We start from the raw sequence: 22498 nt of genomic DNA, 5'->3' as shown, positions 1-22498 counted from the left end.
CAGACCAGTAAATGAATGTAAAATACGGCAATACCGTGTAATTTTCAGTGTGACCACCGAAGTGGTCAACTCAGTATTTTTCAAGTTATCTATGAGTGAAAATGTTTATTATACAACAAAAAACCACGTTTTCAGGCGATTTTTCGCAAATAGCTCAAAGAGTAAGTACCTATTTGATCGAAAAAAATATTGTATCGAAAAAAATATGAAGTGTATCGACCCAGTAAAAGCAAAGTTGTAGCTCATGAAAAGTTTTTCTTATTCATCAAATTCCAAATCGAAATTTCAACGTGAAATAACCGAAAAATGAAGTACTTTTCGGGGAAAACTCATTAAAACATTATTAAAGTGTTTAAAAAAAGCTTTATTTTTATTTTTTTTATAAAAGTTGCGATCATAAAAATTAAGCGAGTTACGCTCAAAATACAGTTAATATTTGGAAAAAAATTGTGAAAATCTCCCCATATTTAGCACTCCAAATGAAACTAATCATTATCGCTTTACAAATTACTTAACTTTTTTTTATATAACCTGTAAGTTTCACCGGTTCAAAGTGCTTATTTTTGAAACGGTTCTAGTTAAAAGGGCTTGAATGAGTTACTAATCATGAGTGTATGCAAATTTTGAACAGCCTATGTTAACCAACATTTTGTCTTACAGAAAAGCAATCTAAAGCCAAAATATGTATAGAAGCAAGACTTGCATATTTTTACTCTTTAAGATTTTTCGTATCACTGATACTTTTTAAGGTACATATTTTGAAAAAAAGGGCATTTTTTTCAAAATAAAAAACCTTTTTTTACTATAAACCAATGTTTTTCAAAAATAAGTACCTACTTCGAACCGGTCAAACTTCTACACTCAGCAAACTACAGTAAATATTTAAAGTAAATGGTAAAGCGGTAACGATTAATTTTATTTGGGGTGCGAAATAGGGGGAGATTTTCACGATTTTTTTGTTTTACCAAAAAGGGGCCAACTTTATTTTGGGAGTAACTCGCATAGTTTTGGCGCTAGAAACTTTTATAAAAAAAAAGCTTTTTTAAACATTTAAAAAAAGATTTAAAGAGTTTTCCCCGAAAAGCGCTTCATTTTTTGGTTATTTCCTGTTAAAATATTCGATTTGGAATTTGACTAATAAGAACAATTTTTCATGAGCTTAACTGTGCTTTTAATGTGCTTTTAACAGACTTCATGAATACACGATTTTTTTGTATTTTATGAGCTAAATTTTTGCTACAAATATTTTTTCGATATCTAATATTTAATTCGATAAAATATTTATTTTTGAGTTACTTATGAAAAAACCCTCTGAAAACGTGGTTTCTTTGTTGAAAAATAAACATTTTCACTCGCAAATGACTTGAAAGTGTTGACATCATAGATCAAGAGACTGTATAGAACAAAAACTGCTTATAATTAGTCAATTTATCCATTTTCGGATCTATTTCAAATGCATATTTTTCACCCCCAGGATGGGGTGATTTTCACCCCCGAAGTAAAATCAACCAACGGCACACGTCCAACTTTGAAGTTGAGGGTAACTAGGTAGTACCTAAATCCAAATTGTCAAGCAAATATGTCCGCTGTGACGCTAGATAAACAACTTCATGCACTACTACCAGCGAATATATCTACAATTTTATTAATTTGGATGGGCAACTTCATTTTCATTACTGCACTGCTTAAAAAACGTTGCGTATGTATGCGTAAAATAATATAAGAACAACACATTTTTACATAAGACGACAAGATGGGACCCTTGGCATATTGGGGCCCCCCGCAAGCTTCATGCTGCGGGGGCCTCTGTTACGCCTCTGGTCAGTGGAGAGTAAGACGAAGACTGGAGAAAAGTAATCTGACTCCTTGAGTATCTGTCAAAAACTGCAGCTCATCGTCAACCACGCATGCGATCTGCACAGCATCATCTGAACTGGCATTGGAACAATGGGGATCTGTTCTGTTTTCAGTTGAGATCAGAATAGTTCTCGATGGGAGCGAACCAAGTAGGAAAGTGTACGAAAGATGAGGAGAGCTATTTGCAGGATGCATTGAAGAGCGGAGTCCTTATGGAGGTGGTTCCTGAATGATCTAAGATGCAATTTCTAAGGGTGTACGAACCGACCTTGTTTTCTTTCGTAGGGAAACCATCTTCACGAGGTTTAACGAATGCTAGATACTTAGAGGATATTTTAGCAATGCATGTGTTACCTTATGTTGATTACATTGGAGACTAATTTGTTTTTATGCAGGACAATGCAAGGCCGCATACCTCAAAAATTATGCAAGATTGCATTACCAAAGTCGGTTTTCGGGTCATGGAATGGCCGGCGTGCACTCCAAACCTCATCGTATAGAACGTTTATGGGATGAGCTAAAACAAAGAATGCGATCTAGACTCCATACCTCAAACTCGATCCCAGATCTTATTGTCGAAATAGAAGTAGAGTGGCTTAACACCCCACAATAAACAACTGCGACCTTGATTAGATCTATTCCTAATCGTATCAGAGCAGTTATTAATGCAAGCAGAGATCATATTCATTATTAAAGCATTAATTGTTAAATTTTTAATTGTCATATACCATTTTTGTGTTAGAAGTAAAAAAAAAGTTAATTTGCTTGATGCTGTCATTTTTCAATATTAAACATAAGAAGTCGAAATAAATTTTCATAAGGGAAAGTGGTGGAATGGTGCGCACTTAAGCAGAAATCGATTCTGTTGTAAATCCTTTAAATCTATCATAACGGCTAGTACATTACAGTAAGCTCTAATTATTCTACTTTGAATATTTAAAATTGGTTTTAGAGAAATCATAAGTACTAAAGCAAAATATTCAAAAACGAAAAGAAGTGCCTTTGCGCACGATTCCCCATCCATGAAGGTAATCATGCGCACGGATTGGTAAATGGTGCGCACTGAATAATGTTTTTATAAAATTCTTTAAACATTGTTCTTTTCTGTGTTCCAGCAAATACAACATGTCCCTAGGTGCAGCTGGTTTTCTGGTGGTGGAATGAAACTTTTATATCATATAATTTGTCTTCATCGATAATATCTGACAAATCGGTGTCTGTTACTTACTTCAGACTACTCAGGTGTTAGCTCCTTTTGCACTCTCTTCTTGTTTTGTTTGCCTTCAAGTTTTTTTCTGTCTGGCGAGATATCTAGAGATTTTTTAACAAATCATTTTTGAACAGTTGCCTTTCTTGCTGCTTTCTGTTCCTCCTTTTTCTTGAGATTCACGCCCCTTAGTCATCTTTTTTCCTTGGAGTTCTCCAATTTTATCTTCATTGGTGAGCTTGTAAGATTTTTCGATTGTTTAACTCGTGATAGATCAACATGAGTGGAATATAATTTTCTCCAGCTCTCATGCAATAAACGGCCATGATAGTTCCATCAACAGACAGAGCCTACATATGTAGCTCCTTTAGGTACATAAACCCGTTCATCTTTTTCTTGAAATAGATCTTGAATGTCGAAAGCTTTTATCGTTTCCCTTATTTTTTTGCCGTCATTTCTGATTGCATACAGAGGATTTTGTGAATCTTCGTTAGTATAATATGTAAGAATCATAGATTTTCTGGTGTAGTTTTGTTGCCTCTGGAAAGGAAAATGGTAACTTTATTATTTACCACTTCATTTTTTGTGGGGGAATCATGCGCACTCCTGCACACTATTACCCCCTTTACGCCTTAAATAGCAAACGTCGTCACAAACGAAAAACTACTAAACTATATAAACCAAAAGATACACCAAAATGTACGGAAAACAACATGATTTAAATCAATGGTAAGCTCAAAGCAACTTAATAAAACCTACGAACTTAGCGTCTTAATTTTTGGAGCAGAATAACTAAAAGAATTCTTGCGATTTTCAATAATCGGATCTCACTTAGTCCACGTACAACATTCGACTGAAGATAATGGCGTCAACCGTTCACGAGATCATCCAAAACGTGTAGGACTTGTTGAGTTCTTCAAATCATCCACGGAATTTGAAATACAATGCAGCGCACGATTACCCGCTGCGCACCATTCCCCCACTTTTCCTTAAATGTATGCCCTTAAATTATCTTTGTTCCCTTTTTTGGTCCGAGTAAGGGTTTCTGAAAAAAATATAGTTCAAGTCAAAAATAGGCCGATTTCTATGCACTTTAGTTTATTTCAAGTACCTACATATTTAAATTGTGTAAAACTATTGTGTAGCTGATAATATTTTTCCTAGTCAGTGCGCCCATACTGCCCGGACTAAACTTTAAATTGTTACTTAAATTTGTATCTACGTTGCAAGTAAAAAATCTTTTACATAAATATGCGGTATATTATCAGGGCATCCCATATTTGTAAATCCCCTGGTTGTTTACTTGCTTCGGGAATCAGGCCCGATTCTATAAATGGGCACGCTGGGCACGTGCCCAGGGGCGCACGAGCCTGGGGGCGCCAAGAGGGCGCAAGAAAAAAAATAATAAAAAAAATAAAAATTTTAATAATAGTTTAAAATAAACAAATATTTTCTGGAGATCGCGGCAAATTGTAAACAAAAACTACGAATAGCCATTTAATCATTGGGAGGGTATCAGCGTAAAATACACCACCACAACCCGACCTCAACGCCGCGCCCGCGCCGGTCCTAGACGACGGAACAAAGCGGAAGCGCGCCGCTCTACATGTGTCTATTTTTAGCCCGCCCGCCTCCCCCCACCATCCTCACCACAACATCCCTTTTGTCTCTTGACTCCACAGTCAGGTATTAGACACTGGACAGTCTATTGTGGCGTGGTCTTTCCACGGTTGCGCTGTTTGTTTACGTGCATCAGTTCTTTCAGTCGAGCGCTTCGCTGCTTCTTTTTTGATGTGATTGGTGACTAGTGAGTGTAGTAGGCTACTATGAGTGAGAAAAAGAAACCTAGTGGCGCTGAATTCCGTAAACGTGCAAATCAGAGAATAGCGCAAGAGGCGATCTTCCTAAAAAAGGTTCCTAGAATAAGTAATTTCTTTAACGTTGTATCTGATGTTCATACGAGTCAACATAATTCTAATGACAAAAATGTTGACACTCAAAAAAGCTTGCCTCAAAATGAAGCTTCTGCCTCATCATGTTCAGATAACATAAATCCAGCTTCAAATGATCAGAATTTTTGTTCAGCTTCTGAACTATCCTTACCATCCACCACATCTCGTACACATCATTCGCCTAGTAGGCCTAAGCAGGTTACCGTAGAACCACTAAACCCATATTCTAGAAATAGTTTTGATTTTACACTAGATGATCCGGCCACTTGGGACACAAAAAACGATGAACAAGTTCTTCAAATAATCAATTCAAATGTCAAGCAAGATTTGCAAGCAGATTTTTCAAAGTCAGAACGGTACTATAAAAATGATGTTAAAAAAAACCGTAAGCTTTCAGTAAATTTGTTTTCAGGCGAAATCCCGAACGGAGAACGTTTTAGAAGAGATTGGCTTTTGTATTCAAAATCCACTGGTTGTGTATTTTGCATTCCATGTCTTCTCTTTCAACCAGAAAATAAAAGAACTTCTTTTTGTGAAGGTTTCTGTGACTGGAAACATTCATTAACTTTAGCCAAGTCACACGAACAATCAAATGACCACAGGATTAATGTCCTTAAATTAATTTCAAGAAAAAAGTCTCTTTCCGTAGAGTCCTTGGTCTCTTCACAGCATCAACAAGAGGTGAAGTATTGGAGAGACGTTCTAACTAGAATAGTGACAGTTGTAAAATTTTTGGCATCTAGAGGACTTCCGTTTCGAGGTGACAATCAAGAATTAGGTTCAACTTCCAATGGCCTTTATTTAGGATGCCTTGAGCTAATTAGTGAGTTTGATCCATTCTTAGCACAACATTTCACTAAATACGGCAATAAGGGTAAAGGAAATGTATCATACTTGTCATCAGACGTATGCAATGAATTTATTACCGTCATGAGCAACGAGGTGCTTCGTACAATAATTGATGAGATTAATCAAGCACGATATTTTGCCCTGGTTGTTGATTCGACACCTGATGCGTCACATAGTGACCAGCTGGCGGTAGTTTTACGGTATGTGTCCCTAAAAGATGCTTGTGCCACAGAGCGGCTTGTAAAACTCTTGCCACGTATATCGCACAAGTCTGAAGGTCTTGAAGAGGCAATCCTTTTGTCTCTTCAAGATCTGAAACTGGACATTCGAAATTGTCGTGGCCAAAGTTATGACAATGCATCAAACATGTCGGGCCCTTACAGTGGATTACAGTCAAGGATTAAACGAATAAACCACCTTGCAGATTATGTTCCGTGCGTCGCACATTCCCTTAATCTTGTAGGCAGCTATGCGGCCGAAAAGGCTTGTGTGGAGGTTGTAATCTTTTTCAACTTTGTTCAAAACCTCTTCAATTTTTTTTCAGCATCTACGCATAGATGGAATGTCCTAAAAGCATTAATAGGGAAGAGCAATGATGGAAAACCACAAAAAGAAAAGAAAACTCTGATGTTAAAATCCATGAGTGACACTAGGTGGTCAGCCAGGTCCGACGCACTACTTGCTTTGGTTACCAGCCATAAAGAAATCAAAGCTGCCCTTGAAGATTTGATTAAGGATAAAACACAAACACCAGACACACGGCTGACAGCAGAAGGGTTTGTTAAAACCTTGGAGAATTTCCAAACAGTTCTTTTAATTGTAATTTGGAATGATATCTTGCAAAGAGTGGACAAAGTTAGCAAAACGTTGCAAACAGAAGAATTAGACCTACTTGGTGCTACAAAAGAGCTTGAGTCTTTATCGTTGTTCTTAAACGAGAAAAGTGAAAAATTTGATGACTTTGAAGCTGAAGCTTTGAAAATGGCTAATTTAAGTACCCCTTCTTATGACAGAGCAAGAAAACGTACCATGTTTTTTGATGAACAGTTTGAGAAAATGGATCCTAGAACAAGATATAGAACTGGAGTTTTCAAACCCATTTTCGACCATCTAGTAGTGCAGCTCAGTAGCCGGAAAAATAGTTACGAAAATCTAAGTAAAAGATTTGAAATATTCAGTCAACTTCACGAGAAGAAGTATGAAGATCTAGTGGAACAAGCTAAAAAGGTTGCTCAGTACTACTCCAATGACATTTGCGAAAATGACTTCGTACAAGAGTGTCATCACTTTCAAATGTACATGAAGGCTGAGAAACTGAAGAGAATAAGAGACTGCTACTCATACATCAAAGAAAATAGTTTAACAAGCACATTTCCGAATTTGGAAGTAGCCATTAGGGTGTATTTGACTCTGCCAGTTACAAACTGTTCGGCAGAGAGGAGTTTTTCGGCCTTGAAGAAAATCAAGTCAGAAAATAGAAGTACAATTGCAGATGAAAAGCTAAACAGCTTGATGTTACTGTGCACTCAAAGTGACATAACCTTGAAACTTGACTGTGATAAACTGATTTCCACATTTTCAAACTTGAAAATGCGGAAGAAACCAATGTAAATAGAAACCGATGAACTGATGAACTTACAACAAAGATAATATAACATGAAAGTGTGATGTTATTATTAATATTGAACTAGTATATCAAGATGTAATGTTATAAAGGCAGAGTACAGTGTATATAGTAGAATAATAATTACAATTATAATAATAAGGGTGGGAGGGTGGTCCGTGATACCGTAGTAACAAAACCTATTGATTATTATGCTAATCTGTTATTGTTTAAGCGTCAATAACGGTTTTGTTTTGTTTTACGGTTGCCGGTTGCCAGTCCGGGACACGGCGGGTCCATAGGTGGTGGATAATGGAATATTCTCTATTTGTAAAGAGAATAGGGGTTAGATCCCCCCCGAACCAAAACTGGCAAATAAGAAAAAAAGTACAAGAAAAAGCGGAAATCTATTTCGAAATATGGCGCTAGTGGCCGGGTTGTGTTGGCGTATATTTGGTGGTTGGGAGGGGGGGGGCGCTTGTCAAAATGGTGCCCATAGCGCCAAAGACCCTAAAAACGGGCCTGTCGGGAATCCGAAAGTCAAAGCAAGTCAAAACCGTTACATTTACATTTAAGTGTTTGTTCAAAGATAATATAGACAAGGGCATTAACCACAAAATAAATCGATTTTTAAATACAGCACCTAATAGAGACTTGCAACATTTTGCATTATGTTCAAGATGATATCAGAAAAAAACTACTATAGAAAAATGGATGGAAATTCAACATTGCATTTTTAAGTTCGTAAAATGCATCCAAAAGTGAATAAACATGTCACAATAAGTTTATTAGGGGCTCTCTATACTCGTAAAGTGTATTACTCGGGGGGTTTTGGGGTCACTGAAGTGAAGGAGGTATTCAGCGACGCCAAAAACCGCCTAGTACTCTATTTTTATGCATTCAGTGCCGAAAACCTTCGAAACTCCGGAAGATGACGTTCCTTAGCAGTGACCGTGGACACTAGGTGCTCCCGGAGTCGGTTCTGATGGCGTATTCGTATTCACCAACCCCAAAAACCCCTTGTAATATGTTGGAACCCAAACCAGGCAAGCCTGTAGAAGTTAAGTCCTATAGACCTATCAGTCTACTTTCAGTGATGTCAAAGGTTTTTGAAAAACTTTTACTAGACAGATTAGAGCCAATCCTCGGGGAAAAGTAGCTAATACCTAACCACCAGTTTGGATTTAGACAACAACATGCTACCACCGAGCAAATTCACCGAGTCTGCAACTTCATAAACAAAGCCTTAGAAGAGAAGCAATACTATTCTGCAGCCTTTTTGGATGTCTAGCAGGCTATTCACAAAGTCTGGCACACTGGCCTGCTATACAAAATAAGAAAAATTCTTCCTCTCAACTACTTTCTAATCCTCAAGTCCTATCTCTCCGACCGCCATTTCCTTGTAAAAGTAAAAGATCAGTGCACTAATTTATATCCATCAAAGCTGGAGTACCTCAGGGTAGTGTCCTTGAACCAGTTCTCTACCTACTCTACACAGCAGATCTTCCTACAAGCCAAAATATCATCACAGCCACATATTATGTAGATATACAGCATGTATATACACAGCAATCATTGCAGCTCACTCAAACCCGTACATCGCCTCGCAACTGCTCCAGACAAATCTCGATAGAATAAAGATCTGGTTACAAACATAGCGAATTAAAGCAAAACAAAAGCAAGTCAGTACATATAACGTTCACTAATCGAAAAGATACGTGCCCAACCGTCTCATTAAATAATCAAGTACTACAACAAAGGGATGAGTAAAATACCTAGGTATGCACTTGGACCGCAGATTACCGTGGAAGAAACACATAATCACGAAAAGAAAACAGTTGGGTCTGAAACTCAATAAAATGTACTGGCTGATAGGAAAAAGGTCACAACTGAGTTTGTACAATAAAATTCTAGTATACAAGGCAGTGATTAAGCTAATATGGAGCTATGGTATCCAACTTTGGGGATCTGCTTCGAGATCCAATATCGTACATGCCCAATGAATTCATCAATCGTGATCTTCAAATGAAGACTGTCAAAGAAGAAATTGCCAGTTACGCCCAAAAATACGACATACGACTACAAAACCACCCCAACAGGCTAGTGAAGAACCTAATGAGACCCCAGGCAAACAGAAGGCTAAAGCGTTACACTCCAAGCGACCTACCAGCAAGATTTTAAATTTTAAATTTTCAAAAATATTTTATTTATTAGAGTTTTATTTATAGGGTTTTATTTATTATTAGAGTCACAAATAATTTTTGTTAAGTACCAAAATTATGATTTCATAGGATATTGTCACTGGACAGTCTCCTGCAAGTCTCTTTTAATTTTTTAAATAATTTACTTATTGTAATCATTATTACAGATTGTAAATAAATGGGATGTTAAAAAAAATATGTTGGAACAATTTGGTGCCGAAATCACTCAAAACTTCAGAAGATGACGTGACCCTACACACCAGGTGCATCGAGTGTCGTTCTGCTGGCATACTCGTTTTCAGCGACCCCAAAAACCAACCGAAAAATCTGTTTGCATCAATGTAATTCAAAGAACCTTCGAAACTCCAGAAGATGAGGTGCCTTAGCAATGACACTGACCAGGTGCTCCGGGGTCGGTTATGATAGCATACTCGTGTTCAGCGACTCCAAGAGCCTCCAATTAATCTGTTTGCATCAATTTAGTGCCAATAACCTCCAGATGAAGTGAGTTAGCAGTGACTGTGGGCACCGGGTGCTCCGGGGATCGGTTGTGATGGCGTAGTCGCGTTCAGCGACCTCAAAAATACCCAAGTAACAAAATCAGGCTCTTCATTTGCTTATTTTGATATGTTTGTGCATTGTAGGATGCATTTTCTTCTTCTTAACTGACCTATCAAGTCCTCTTGACATTGGCGATTAACATGGCGAAACTGTCTCTGTCTCGAGCTATTCTAAATAGTTGTTCTGCTTTCTTTATTCCTGTCCAGTCCCGGATATTCTTCAACCAAGAGGCCTGCTTTCTACCAATTCCTCTGCGTCCATCGATTTTACCCATCATAATAAGTTGAAGAATATTATACCGGTCTCCCCTTACTACGTGTCCAAAATAGGCCATCTTTCTATATTTGATGTTACCAAGCAGCTCGCGGGCAGCATTTGCTCTCTTAAGGACTGCCACATTTGTCAGCATAGCCGTCCATGGTATTTTCAGTGTACGTCTGTGCAGCCACATTTCAAAGGCCTCCAAACGATTAATGGTGGATATTTTTAATGTCCATGCTTCCACACCATACAAGAGGATTGACCAAATGTAACATTTAATCATGCGCTTTCGAAATTAAAGTTGCAAGTTATCATTACAGAAGAATGACCTCATTTTTAAAAATGTCGTGCGGGCTATCTCGATTCTACATTTTATCTCTTTATCTGGATCTAGTTGTTCAGTAATATGGCAACCAAGATATTTCAAACTGGGTACTCTTTGACCATCAACCATATAACCGTGAATCTTGATGGGCCAAACGGCTAAATACCATGTATTTTGTTTTTGAACAGTTTATGTTTAGGCCAAACTCTCTTCCCACTGTGTCAATGGCATTTAAAAGGTGTTGTAATCCATTCATATCATCACTTAAAATAACTGTATCGTCTGCATATCTGATTGTATTTATCAGAATTCCATTAACTTTCACACCCCATTCCAAATTATGCAGCGCTTCCTTAAATATTCTATCTGAATATAAATTCAATAACAGTGGGGGCAGTATACAACCCTGTCTGACGCCTCTTTGTATTTTGCATATTTCTGTTGATTTTCCATTTATGCAAGCTGTCGCTGTTTGACGCCAGTATAATTTTTCTATGATTCGTACATCTTGACTATCAACTCCTTTATCCTTTAATATTTTAATTAATCTGTGATGTACTCGATCAAAGGCCTTCTCATAGTCAATAAATACAGCAAAGACGTCTTTCTTTTGATCTGGGCATTTCTGCAATAATACATTTAGTGCAAAGAGTGTGTCCCGTGTTCCCAGTCCATTTCTGAAGCCAAATTGTGTTTCATCCTGTTCTTCTTCACAATTATCTCTAATTCCACTGTGGACGATACGTAGAAAGATTTTCAAAGTGTGACTCATAACGCTTATCATTCTTTAATCGCTACAGTTTTTCGGACGTTGTTTTTTGGTAGGGTTATGAATTAGGACTTAAACCAATCTTCAGGGATATCACCAGTCGAATAAACATCATTGAAAAGTTTGACTAGTATTCCAATGTTTTCCTCATTTATGAGCTTTAACATTTCTGTAGGTATGTTGTCAGGACCAACGGCTTTCTTGTTTTTTGCCAATTTTATAGCATGTAGTATTTCTGATTTTAGTATTTCTGGTCCTTCACCTTCATCTAAAGTCTCCAGTTCTTCGGGTCTATCATCATTATACAGTTCATCTATATAATTATACCAGATAGTTCGAATTTGGTGTTCATCTATCATTTTTCTCGACGAATCGGTTATAGTATGTGGAGTTTTCTTATGATAAAGACCAGCTACTTCTCTAACTTTTTTAAACATATTAAACGTATCATGTTTTTCATTCAACTTTTCTAGGATACATTTTATACACTTTAAAATGCAATCATGCATTTCCACCCATTTTTTTTGCAGTAGACTTTTTTCCTCGCATGGTCCTGAATACAGAGTAAAAAGTTGCAAGTTTCTAGGCGCTGGATTTAAAAATTGATTTATTCTGCTGTTTTTACTGCTAAATGGCCTGGTCTAATAATAAATACCTATGGTATTATATTAATTATTTTATTCGCCATTTAAATTTCAATAATAATGTGGAATGAGATATCATTGACAAACAAAATTATCGGAGATATATTTCACTGTACTAAACAAGAAAAAACTTTTGTGATAAGAATTACATGAGTAAAATCAAATTACAAAATAACATTAAGAAACTTTTGATACCATGAAAATAAATATTTGCAAATATGTGGTTCCCAGAAAATGGGGGCATACTTTATTTACTTAATTTATTTATTTATTTATTTATACATTTTTATTTTTACAGTGAGTTTTAAGAATGACACGCCTCAATTATCTCGCAATAGGACCTAAACGGTAATATGAGCCGTATGCGCGCCAATGGAAAATAAAAAAATCTTAATTGCATGTCAAACTATCTTTTAAAACTTGCCAAATTTCATTTGCATAATATCTCAACCAGTTTTAGAGCAATAAATAAATCGTCAGTTTGTAAAAAAAATCAACAGCCCTATCTCGGAAACGAAGCATCTGCGGACATATGTTTATAAAGCAAAAAAGTCATTATTTTTTCAAGCAGAAGTACCGCTTAAAGTTTGTCGCACTTATTTAGAAACACCCTGTACTGATGAAGAACATTTCTAGTTGTCAAAGTACCTAACTTTTTTATTATCCAACATAAGCGAATGAATCAAAAAACAGAATGTTAAGAAAACCTAAGGCATAGTTGGGTTTTAATTTCAGTATTTTATTAATGCTAGAATATTCCACAGGGTGTTGCGAACTTTGAGAAAAAAACAGTTTGATTGGTCCACTCGGTATACCATGAAAATTTACCTGTTTAGTAACAATATTATTACAGCGATATTGTTGCCATAACATATTTAAAAAATCACTTAAATCAAACAACAGGTTTTAGTCCAGAAAGCCACTGCGCATCCGCTAGGAAAAATATTCCGATTCGGATTTTTGCATAATCTTACTCAAAAAGGACCCCTTTTAACACATTTGCATGTTGCCACGACCAAAAGTGGGTCAAAAATTTTTTAAACGTTTTTTTTTGTTCTTTTCCTATAATTATTTTTTTTGCATCTAACAAAGTTTTTTTAGGTTTTTTGGATCATTCCAAATAGAAAAGGTCTTTAGTGACTTTTCTCTAAAGTTGATAGTTTTTGACATATTATAAGCGATTAAAAATTGAAAAATTGCGAAATAGGCCATTTTAAACCCTTAAAAACTATGTGAAAAACTGAAAATTTGAATGTAATCAAGGTAGGTAGATATTCTTTAAACATCGATTGATGAAATCCCGAAGAGTTTTTTGCAATACAATATTCAAAACTATGTACTTTGTTTTTTAATTGCTAATCAAGCGTGCGCGACACTATTTTCCACCGTTGCATATGTATACAGTATGGTGCAAATGAAAGAAATAAATTCGTTATTTCGTAAACCGGCGACTTTAAGGAAAAATCCCGAAACAGATCGACTTTTCATTTTTAAGTTATGATATTGTGGCATATATGGTATACTAGTTACGTCATCCATCTGGGCGTGATGACGTAATCGATGATTTTTTTTAATGAGAATAGGGGTCGTGTGCTAGCTCATTTGAAAGGTTCTTCAATTCTCTATTCAGTGATATAAACATTTACATAATTATTTATACAGGGTGTCCAAAAAATGTTTATTAAATTAAATTATTTGACAAAAAAGAAGAATGTATGTAATTTATTTAATTCAAAATACATTTTACTTCTTTCACAAATCAAAAAAACATTGCTTTTCGCTTAAATTAAATGTTCAAACTTCCAAGAGGCAGGTGGCTGGTGGCGGGAGCTGGCTTGAACATTGAATTTAATCGAAAAGCAATATTTATTTGGGAAATAAACATTTTTTAGTTTTTGGGCAACAGTAAAATGTATTTTGAATTAAATAAATTACATACATTCTTCTTTTTTTTTCAAATAATTTAATTAAAAATTTTTTTGGACACCCTGTATAAATAATTATATTACTGAATAGAGAATTGCAGAACCTTTCAAATGAGCTAGCACACGACCCCTGTTCCCATTTAAAAAATCATCGATTACGTCATCACGCCCAGATAGATGACGTCACTAGTATACCCTATATGCCACAATATCATAACTTAAAAATAAAAAGTCGATCTGTTTCGGGATTTTCCCTTAAAGTCGCCGGTTTACGAAATAACGAATTTATTCCTTTCATTTGCGCCATACTGTATACTAGATACGGGTCATTCCATTTCAAATCACTCAATTTTGGAGCAAAAAAAATTTTGGACCTCTGATTTGTCTGAAAATTGGTATATAGCTTCTGCGGGACGTAAAAATAAGATATTTAAAGTCAAAAAATCTTCTTCTTTTTTTCTCAAAATGTTATTTTATGCGATTTTACAGTGATTTGGTGTTTACTTATACAAATTTTCATTTTCTATCGTAAAGTATCAATGGAAAACATAATATTTTAATAGAAGGGACTCAAAAATATCATTATATGCCATTATTACAAGTTACTTTGATTCAGAACAAGCTTTTGATCAAATTTTATAGTGTAGAAAACGTTAAAATACCGTTTTTTACATTGTTCTCCATTCCCAAAATACATCATAATCAATTTGACTGAAAATTTGCCACAGGTAGACAAAACATAGGACTTTAAGTGGTGAGAAGGATTTGAATTATATTACAATACCAAAAAAGTTACATGCAATATTATAGTCCAAAATATAGGCGTCTACTGTAAGTAAAATTAACTCGAAAATATCGACCTCACGACAAAAATTGTTAAAAATAAATTGTAATAATTGTAAATACGATTTATTTGGAACAATTTCAGTTCCTACCATTTTTGTCGAAAAGCTAAAATGGCGGACGTATTGAGCAAAACAGGTTCTCCTTTAAAATCAAGATGGCGGCTAAGGTAACGGAGGAATTCATTCGTGATTTTAAATTTAGGCTACTATTGACTCCCCTAAAGATCAGAAAAATAAAATTTTGGGCAGCTCGGCATTCAAGGTCAAATGCTATCTCGACTGGACTAATATATACTTTTGAGTCTGCTATTACTGCATGTAACTTTTTTGGTATTGTAATATAATTCAAATCCTTCTAACCACTTAAAGTCCTGTCTTTTGGCTATCTGTGGACAAATTTTCAGCCAAATCGATGATGATGTATTTTGGGAATGGAGGAAAATGTAAAAAAACGGTATTTTAACGTTTTTTACACATTTTTGGGTCCTTTCTATTAAAATATTATGTTTTTCATTGATACTTTACGACAGAAAATGCAAATTTGTTTAAATAAACACCAAATCACTGTAAAATCGCATAAAATAACATTTTGAGAAAAAAAGAAGAAGAAGAATTTTTGACCTTAAATATCTTATTTTTATGTCCCGCAGAAGTTATATACCAATTTTCAGACAAATCGGAGATCCAAAATTTTTTGCCTGAGTGATTTGACATGGAATGTACCATACACATGCTGCGGTGGAAAATAGTGTCGCGCACGCTTGATTAGCAATTAAAAAACTAAGGAGTTTTGAATATTGTATTGCAAAAACTCTTCGGGATTTCATCAATCGATGTTTAAAGAATATCTACCTAGCTTAAGAACATTCAAATTTTCAGTTTTTCACATAGTTTTTAAGAGTTAAAAATGGCCGATTTCGCAATTTTTCAATTTTTAATCGCTTATATGTCAAAAACTATCAACTTTAGAGAAAAGTCACTAAAGACCTTTTCTGTTTGGAATGATCCAAAATACCTAAAAAAACTTTGTTCAATGCAAAAAAAAAATAATTTTCGGAAAAAAATAAAAAAAAACGTTTAAAAAATTTTTGACCCACTTTTAGTCTTGGCAACATGCAAATTTGTTAAAAGGGGTCCATTTTGAGTAAGATTGTGAAAAAATCCGAATCGGAATATTTTTCCTAGCGGATGCGCAGTGGCTTTCTGGACTATTTAGGGAATTCAAGACATGAAAAATAACCATTTTTCTGGGCCGCCCGTTTTCTCTGAGGCGCAGTGTAGTTTAAGTACTTTTTAAAAATAAGCTGGCATGTGCAAGGGATGTTTGTACTTTTTCAATATAAGCCTGTCTATTTATTGATTTTATTAATGAATATTACTTTTTCTATTTTAGATCAATTGGAATTTCATTCATCGGATGCTTTATAGACCACCTACCCCCAGAGTCAGCTCTGAAAAAAGCTCAAGATCTTATCGAAACCGGCATTAAAAGAGGATCCATAGACCCTGACTACAAACTACTAGGCCATTGCCAATGTTCAGCTGTGGAAAGTCCCGGAAGGCGGTTGTTTGAAGAAATACAAACTTGGAAAAACTGGGATGAGTCAGTTGTGGCCCCACCATCAAACTTTACCTTGGTAATTGACGAACCCCCAGATGATCCTGACCCAAGCCAGTAACTGTGTTCCTCATATCGATTCAAACAATTGTGTTCATTTAGGGGGTAGGCGCAAAATCTTAGCCCAATGCTATTTTGCATGCATTCATTTTTTTCGAATCCTGAGAAAACTAACAAGTATTTTTGAAAAATTTAAACGCAGAATGAAAGATCACATTATTACTGAGGGCCGTAAGTTCCTTAGAATAAACAAAAAGTTGCTTTTGAATGAAATATTTGAAAGTAAACATCATACTAAATTTTCTCTTTTTTTTCGCCCCTGTAACTTATTAAAATAAACATTATAGAAGTTTTCAGGGACTTTAGCCCTCGGTAACAATGTATTCTTTCATTCTGCGTTTAAATTTTTCAAAAATCCTTATTAGTTTTCTCAGGATTCGAAAAAAAAATGAATGCATTCAAATAGCATTAGACAAAGATTTTGCGCCTATCTCCTAAGTTTTTACTGCGAAGATATTGTTTCCAACGCTTTACATATTAGTGTAATTCATTTCCATTTGATTCATTTAGTTGATTTTTGGATCAATCCACTCCTACATTGGGAATTCACTTGCCACCTAGATATTTCTTGGAGCATATAGGTCGTTCCAATTTATTCCATTCCAACCAAGTTTTAAGGGTTGATGGTGTGGAGCAAATCCTGACCAATGCAATTGTCTGACATACAAATCATTTAGATATTTCAAAAAGGTAATTGCTGAAACAGCTGTAAGAGAAAAGGCTTCTGTAAAGAACACTAACTCGTACTTACTTGTGGAGAGATTCCTACCCAAACTATAACCAACCAATCGCCAAATGGAAGCCTTTGAGTAATACAAACTGGCTGATATTCTTTTTCATATCTGTTGACGTCCATCTGACCAATTAAAGAAAAAACACGACCCTTTTAAAAACATTATAGTGATCAAATCCTTAGTACCTATTCCAGGATAGTGAACTTTCTGAATATGTAGAAAAATAAGAAAACTGCTTATTTGGGGCACATATTACGAGGAGAACGATAAACTCTAGCAACTGGTACTAGAAGGAAAGAGAGAGGGTAGGAGGTTTAGGACGCAAAAAGATGTCATGGATGCGCAATATTCTTTATAAAGTTTATATCTATCACATATACTTTCTTCCAAAAGTCGATCATAAACTTTTACTTTTCATATTTTCTTATAGAAGTACCTACCTACTTTTTGAACTTCGGTTACCTACATAAAGCAAATGAACTTGATATTACTTAACTGTTCCCCACGCTTCTATACGATATACAATACCTACTCCTAATTCAGCAGCTCCCTGATGATTAGTTCTGAATATTAACCAATAAATATTTTCATACCTAAAGGATATAATTGACCAATTTTCTTGTGACACCTTGTATAATTGTACAATTAACATTCATCATTCTAAAAATTCATCGTAGGAAATAATATTGGTAATGTAGTAATACAAACAATGTAATAAATCAAGATAAATAGAATATCATAGTCTTGAATTTTTAATTTTTAAAATTCGAACTAATTTTTTGAAATTTAATTTTTTTTGTGACTACCAAGTAGTTGTTAATAATTATATGTATGACTTACGCGGGGGCCGTAGCTTAGCGGCTAAGATACTGACATGTCAAGCCGAAACGCACGAGTTTGATCCACGGCACCGACAACAAAATTTTTATTTTTCATAAAGTATTCAAGCCGTCACCGTGCTTCGGAAGGCACGTAAGCCGTCGGTCCCGGCTATGTAAGTGGTCTTCGTGTCATGTTAGAGGCGCAACTGAAAACCCAACACCAGACCTTAGCTAGAAGGTCACTCGAACTTTAATTTTTACTCTTATCCGTTGATTGAATTCACCATGATGATTCGGTTATTCAATCAACGCTCTAACCTATAGTACTCTAACGCCATATTTTGTAATTGGTCGCTCATATTAATTTTATAGTTTACAATAAGGTTTAATCTAGTTGAATGCGTTTATTCTGATATGATGTTTTAGAATATTTTTTTAATTGTAATAAACTATTTTATGAAAAGTGGTTTGTTTATTTGTTTCATCTTAGCAAGATCTTACTCCTTTTGCTCCAACTTTTTTGTTATTCATGATATTTGAATATTATAGTTAATATGCATTAAAAAAACGTTTACAAAGTTTAAAATCATTGACAAATGAAGCCATATTATACATATCGGAGAGAATTCCAAAAATCATATCTTGGAAGTTGGAAGATAAAAAAAAGAAGTTTATTCAGGAAAAAATAGTAGAAAAAAATAAAATGGAATATGAAGTTTGTAATATACAAAAAATCCAGAAGCTATATTCAGTCTAAGTAAGGAATATAGTGAAATGGGTCAGATTTGTAGGCTTTGATAGTTCTGCTTTAGCTATAGTCCGGCAGCTGGTATTTTCTGGTGATTAAATATATAATTAAAAAAAAAATTATTTTTACTTAGATATATCGAAGCTCTCATAAGCACCCCAACATCAAATTTAAGTACAGAGTGCACTGAACCACCACTGTATCTAAGACGAAAAATTCTATGCGAAAAGTTTATACTTAAAAATATTGCTAAAGAGAGTTTAATACCGGATAATTGTCAAGAACTTTTTATACATGACCTAACGAGTGACTAAAATAAAGAAAAAAATAATAAATAAAAAAAAATAAAAAGAAGAAAAAAAGAACGGAAAAAGCTATCATTAATATAGATAAGTAGGTACTTATATTTGTAATCATTATTATCAAATAGGGCATTCATATTCAAAAATATAATGAGAGTATAAGAGGTACCTCATAAGAGTAATTTTAGTTCGGCTAATGGATTATGTCCACAGTCAAGAAAATCAGATATAGTCGGTTCGCTAAACTCAGACGCAACTGGCTAGATATTTTAGTCGATACTTTTTTTGTTTTTTGCCAATTTTGCAAAAATTTGCAAAATTACTAACTATTTAGTGATTATTAACTATTTAGTAATTATTTTTTGCCAATTTTACTAAAATTGGCAAAATTACCGACTAAAATATCCAGAAAGTTGCGTCTGAGTTTAGCGAACAGACTATAGCACACACACACACATACTTAGATATATACCGTTAGAGCAGGACATATCGTATGTGCTAAAATTAATGTTGACCATTTTTATTTATATTGTATTTAAATTCGCTAGCAAATGTCATTTATATTTTATTAATACCTAATTTAAAATTTAGTTCGACATTGACGGATTTGTCAAACTCAAACGTAAATAACGTATTCTATACTTTGCTGATATAAATAAAAACATAATAATTATTATTTGAATATAACGTAATTTGTTAAAACGATACAATTCCTTTATTCAATTTTAAAAATATGTTAACCTTCCGTACCTACATAATTTGATTAAGTACCTATATAAGTTAAGTAACGTACCTATAACGCGAAACCGCAAGGTAACCTCTCGCGTAACGATTTTTGAGTGACGCCCAATACCACTTTACACCCGCCAAAATTCCACACCGAACAGTGACGGGTAGTTCTTTCAGGACAACAGACTCAGTAAAACACAGGTTAAAATAAAATAAATGTATTGAGGATCTTTATATACAGTTTAAACTTCCATCACACTTCAATCCAGTGTGATCACAATCAAACATCGTACAACAAGGACCTACAGACCGAGCTAGTCCTATAAATTCCACGGCTTCGCGCCATGCTTCACGCAACCGTACTTACTTGTGTTTCAAGTTGTGTGGTCGAGTGGAGTTAGAATTTGTCAAATTTAAGTAAATAATCGTTTCTACCGTAACATAATTATTAATAAAAAAATACATTAAAAAAATTATTATTACATTAAAATTATATTATAATATAATATACAGCTTTTAATATTGCTAATACATATTATTAAAGTTTTTAACATTGTTTTTTATTTACATTAAGTATGTACAGTTACGGCCAGTGAATAGTTTATAGGCTGGCTTATCTAGGAGCCGATTTTTTAAATTTTTACCTCGTTTAAACGCACCTCTTGCGTCAAAGTGACGTTGCCAGTGGTGTACCTGGAATAGGCTGATTAAAATTAAAAAATCAAAATAATAAAAATAAATTTTACAAAATTTATCAAAATGGAAAATATAGAAAAAAGTTTTTTTGAATAAAATGGATTATGGTCTTAATAGGGTTTAGTTTCTCATTTTATTTTTCAACCCTCACGAAATTTTTGACAAGCATTGACTTTTTGAGATTTTTTGACTTTGACATTTATCAAATCCGTACGACACTGCAATTTTACAGTATTACAATATAAAAATTAAAGTGTAAACTATTCAGTGACCGTAACTGTACATACCAAGTCACCTAGGGCTCGATAACATGGAAAGAGTCCCACCAGAGCTCAATCCTTTTAATACCTTAGGTATCTGGGACGAGTCAATTTTCCCCTTAGAGGGAGTGTGAGTCGTATATGGTTAAATCTGGATTAGCAATATTAAAAACTTAAATATATTATACATATTATATTATATTGTATTATAATAATTATTATATTATACCGCAGTTTTTTTTTATATGAAAATGCAAAGCAAAATATACCTATATTACAATTTGCAGAGTAAATGCTTATTGGTTTTTTTCAATAAAATAATACAAATTGTATGTAGAGTAGCCAAGCGTTGGGTAGTAGCAAAAGTAGCTACGCCACATGAGACACGAAAATGATGAAATTAATTCTATTTTTTTTTTCATGGATATTTAATTTTTAATCATTTTATAAGCTATTTGGAAAATAGCAATTCAGAAAATCCTGTATTTTTTATTTAAGTATAATACAAAATATATTCATTTTCTACTTAAGTATAGCAAAAAAACTTCGAAAATAAAACAAGAGTCTAAATTATAAACACAAAACTAAATAAATAATTTCCCACAACGGTCAAAAACCACACTTAAAAGTTTTAAAAATTCACCACAGAATCAGTACCAATATTCAAACAGAATCAACAACCAAACACCTGACGCAGTCGCAAGTACGATTGCGCGAAGCCGTGGAATTTACAAAGCTTGCTCGGTCTGTAGATCTAAGTATCGACACACAGTTACCCATCCGGCAGCTCTGGGTCGGAGATGGCAGCTACCGCTCACTGCGCTTACAGTTCGACAAAGCATTTTTTCAGTCCAAAGTACCTTTGTCACGGCAGAGTTCCAACTCACTCCATTGCATAACTGCCGTTTGAGTTCCTTCCCAGTTCAGTACACCGAGTGGAACTGATTTCATGGTTCTCCTTTCTCTTCATAAGTACATACACTCTCGGTAGCCATCAGTCCTTGGTTCCGTCGGAGAGGTGGCACATAGTGTGGTAGTGTGGTTGCTATGTGCTCTAGTGGATACAATATTGTCGTACATGTGATAATATATTATTTGTAAGATTAGATTGCTTATTCTTAAATAAAAACAGAAAATTAAAAAAAATTCATTGAATTCAAATTTTATATTTGATTTAAAAATAATTTTTATTTTTGTAATACGAGGAAAACAACGAAAAGCCCCAGATACAAAGTTTACTACTTTTTAAACAATTAGAATAATTGAAATTAAAAATATAATAAACAATATTTTAAATCTAAGACTTTTCGCTAATAAACTGCTTTCTGGCTGCATCCTGTATCTCAGGTTTTTACAATATATAAACACAGAGACGACGAAAATAGGAGAAAGCAAATAGAGGACACTTTGGCCACGCATTTACCTTCCCTTCGTCAAGGAAAAGGACCGAAAGACAGTTTATAATACTCAATTCTGAGTAAAGATGAAAAAGAGATAACGGCAGTTTTGTCTTAATTTGATTCAGAGTTGG

At 34.5% G+C, this 22498-nt stretch overlaps 1 protein-coding gene across 1 annotated transcript in view; it reads left to right on the top strand.

Annotated features, from left to right (window-relative positions):
• Window positions 1-18695, top strand: part of LOC126889980 (peptidoglycan-recognition protein LE-like) — a 48484-nt gene extending 29789 nt beyond the window's left edge. Inside the window, exon 4 of the mRNA XM_050658769.1 lies at window positions 16393-18695. Within this exon, the coding sequence (XP_050514726.1) occupies window positions 16393-16678 (286 nt within the window). The 3' untranslated portion in view covers window positions 16679-18695. The remainder of the gene's footprint in view (window positions 1-16392) is intronic.
• Window positions 18696-22498: the final 3803 nt, after the last annotated feature.

The sequence above is a fragment of the Diabrotica virgifera genome, chromosome 8, assembly GCF_917563875.1.
Source record: "Diabrotica virgifera virgifera chromosome 8, PGI_DIABVI_V3a".
Classification (NCBI taxonomy): Eukaryota; Metazoa; Arthropoda; class Insecta; order Coleoptera; family Chrysomelidae; genus Diabrotica; species Diabrotica virgifera.
This window is presented reverse-complemented; position numbering and strand designations above follow the sequence as displayed.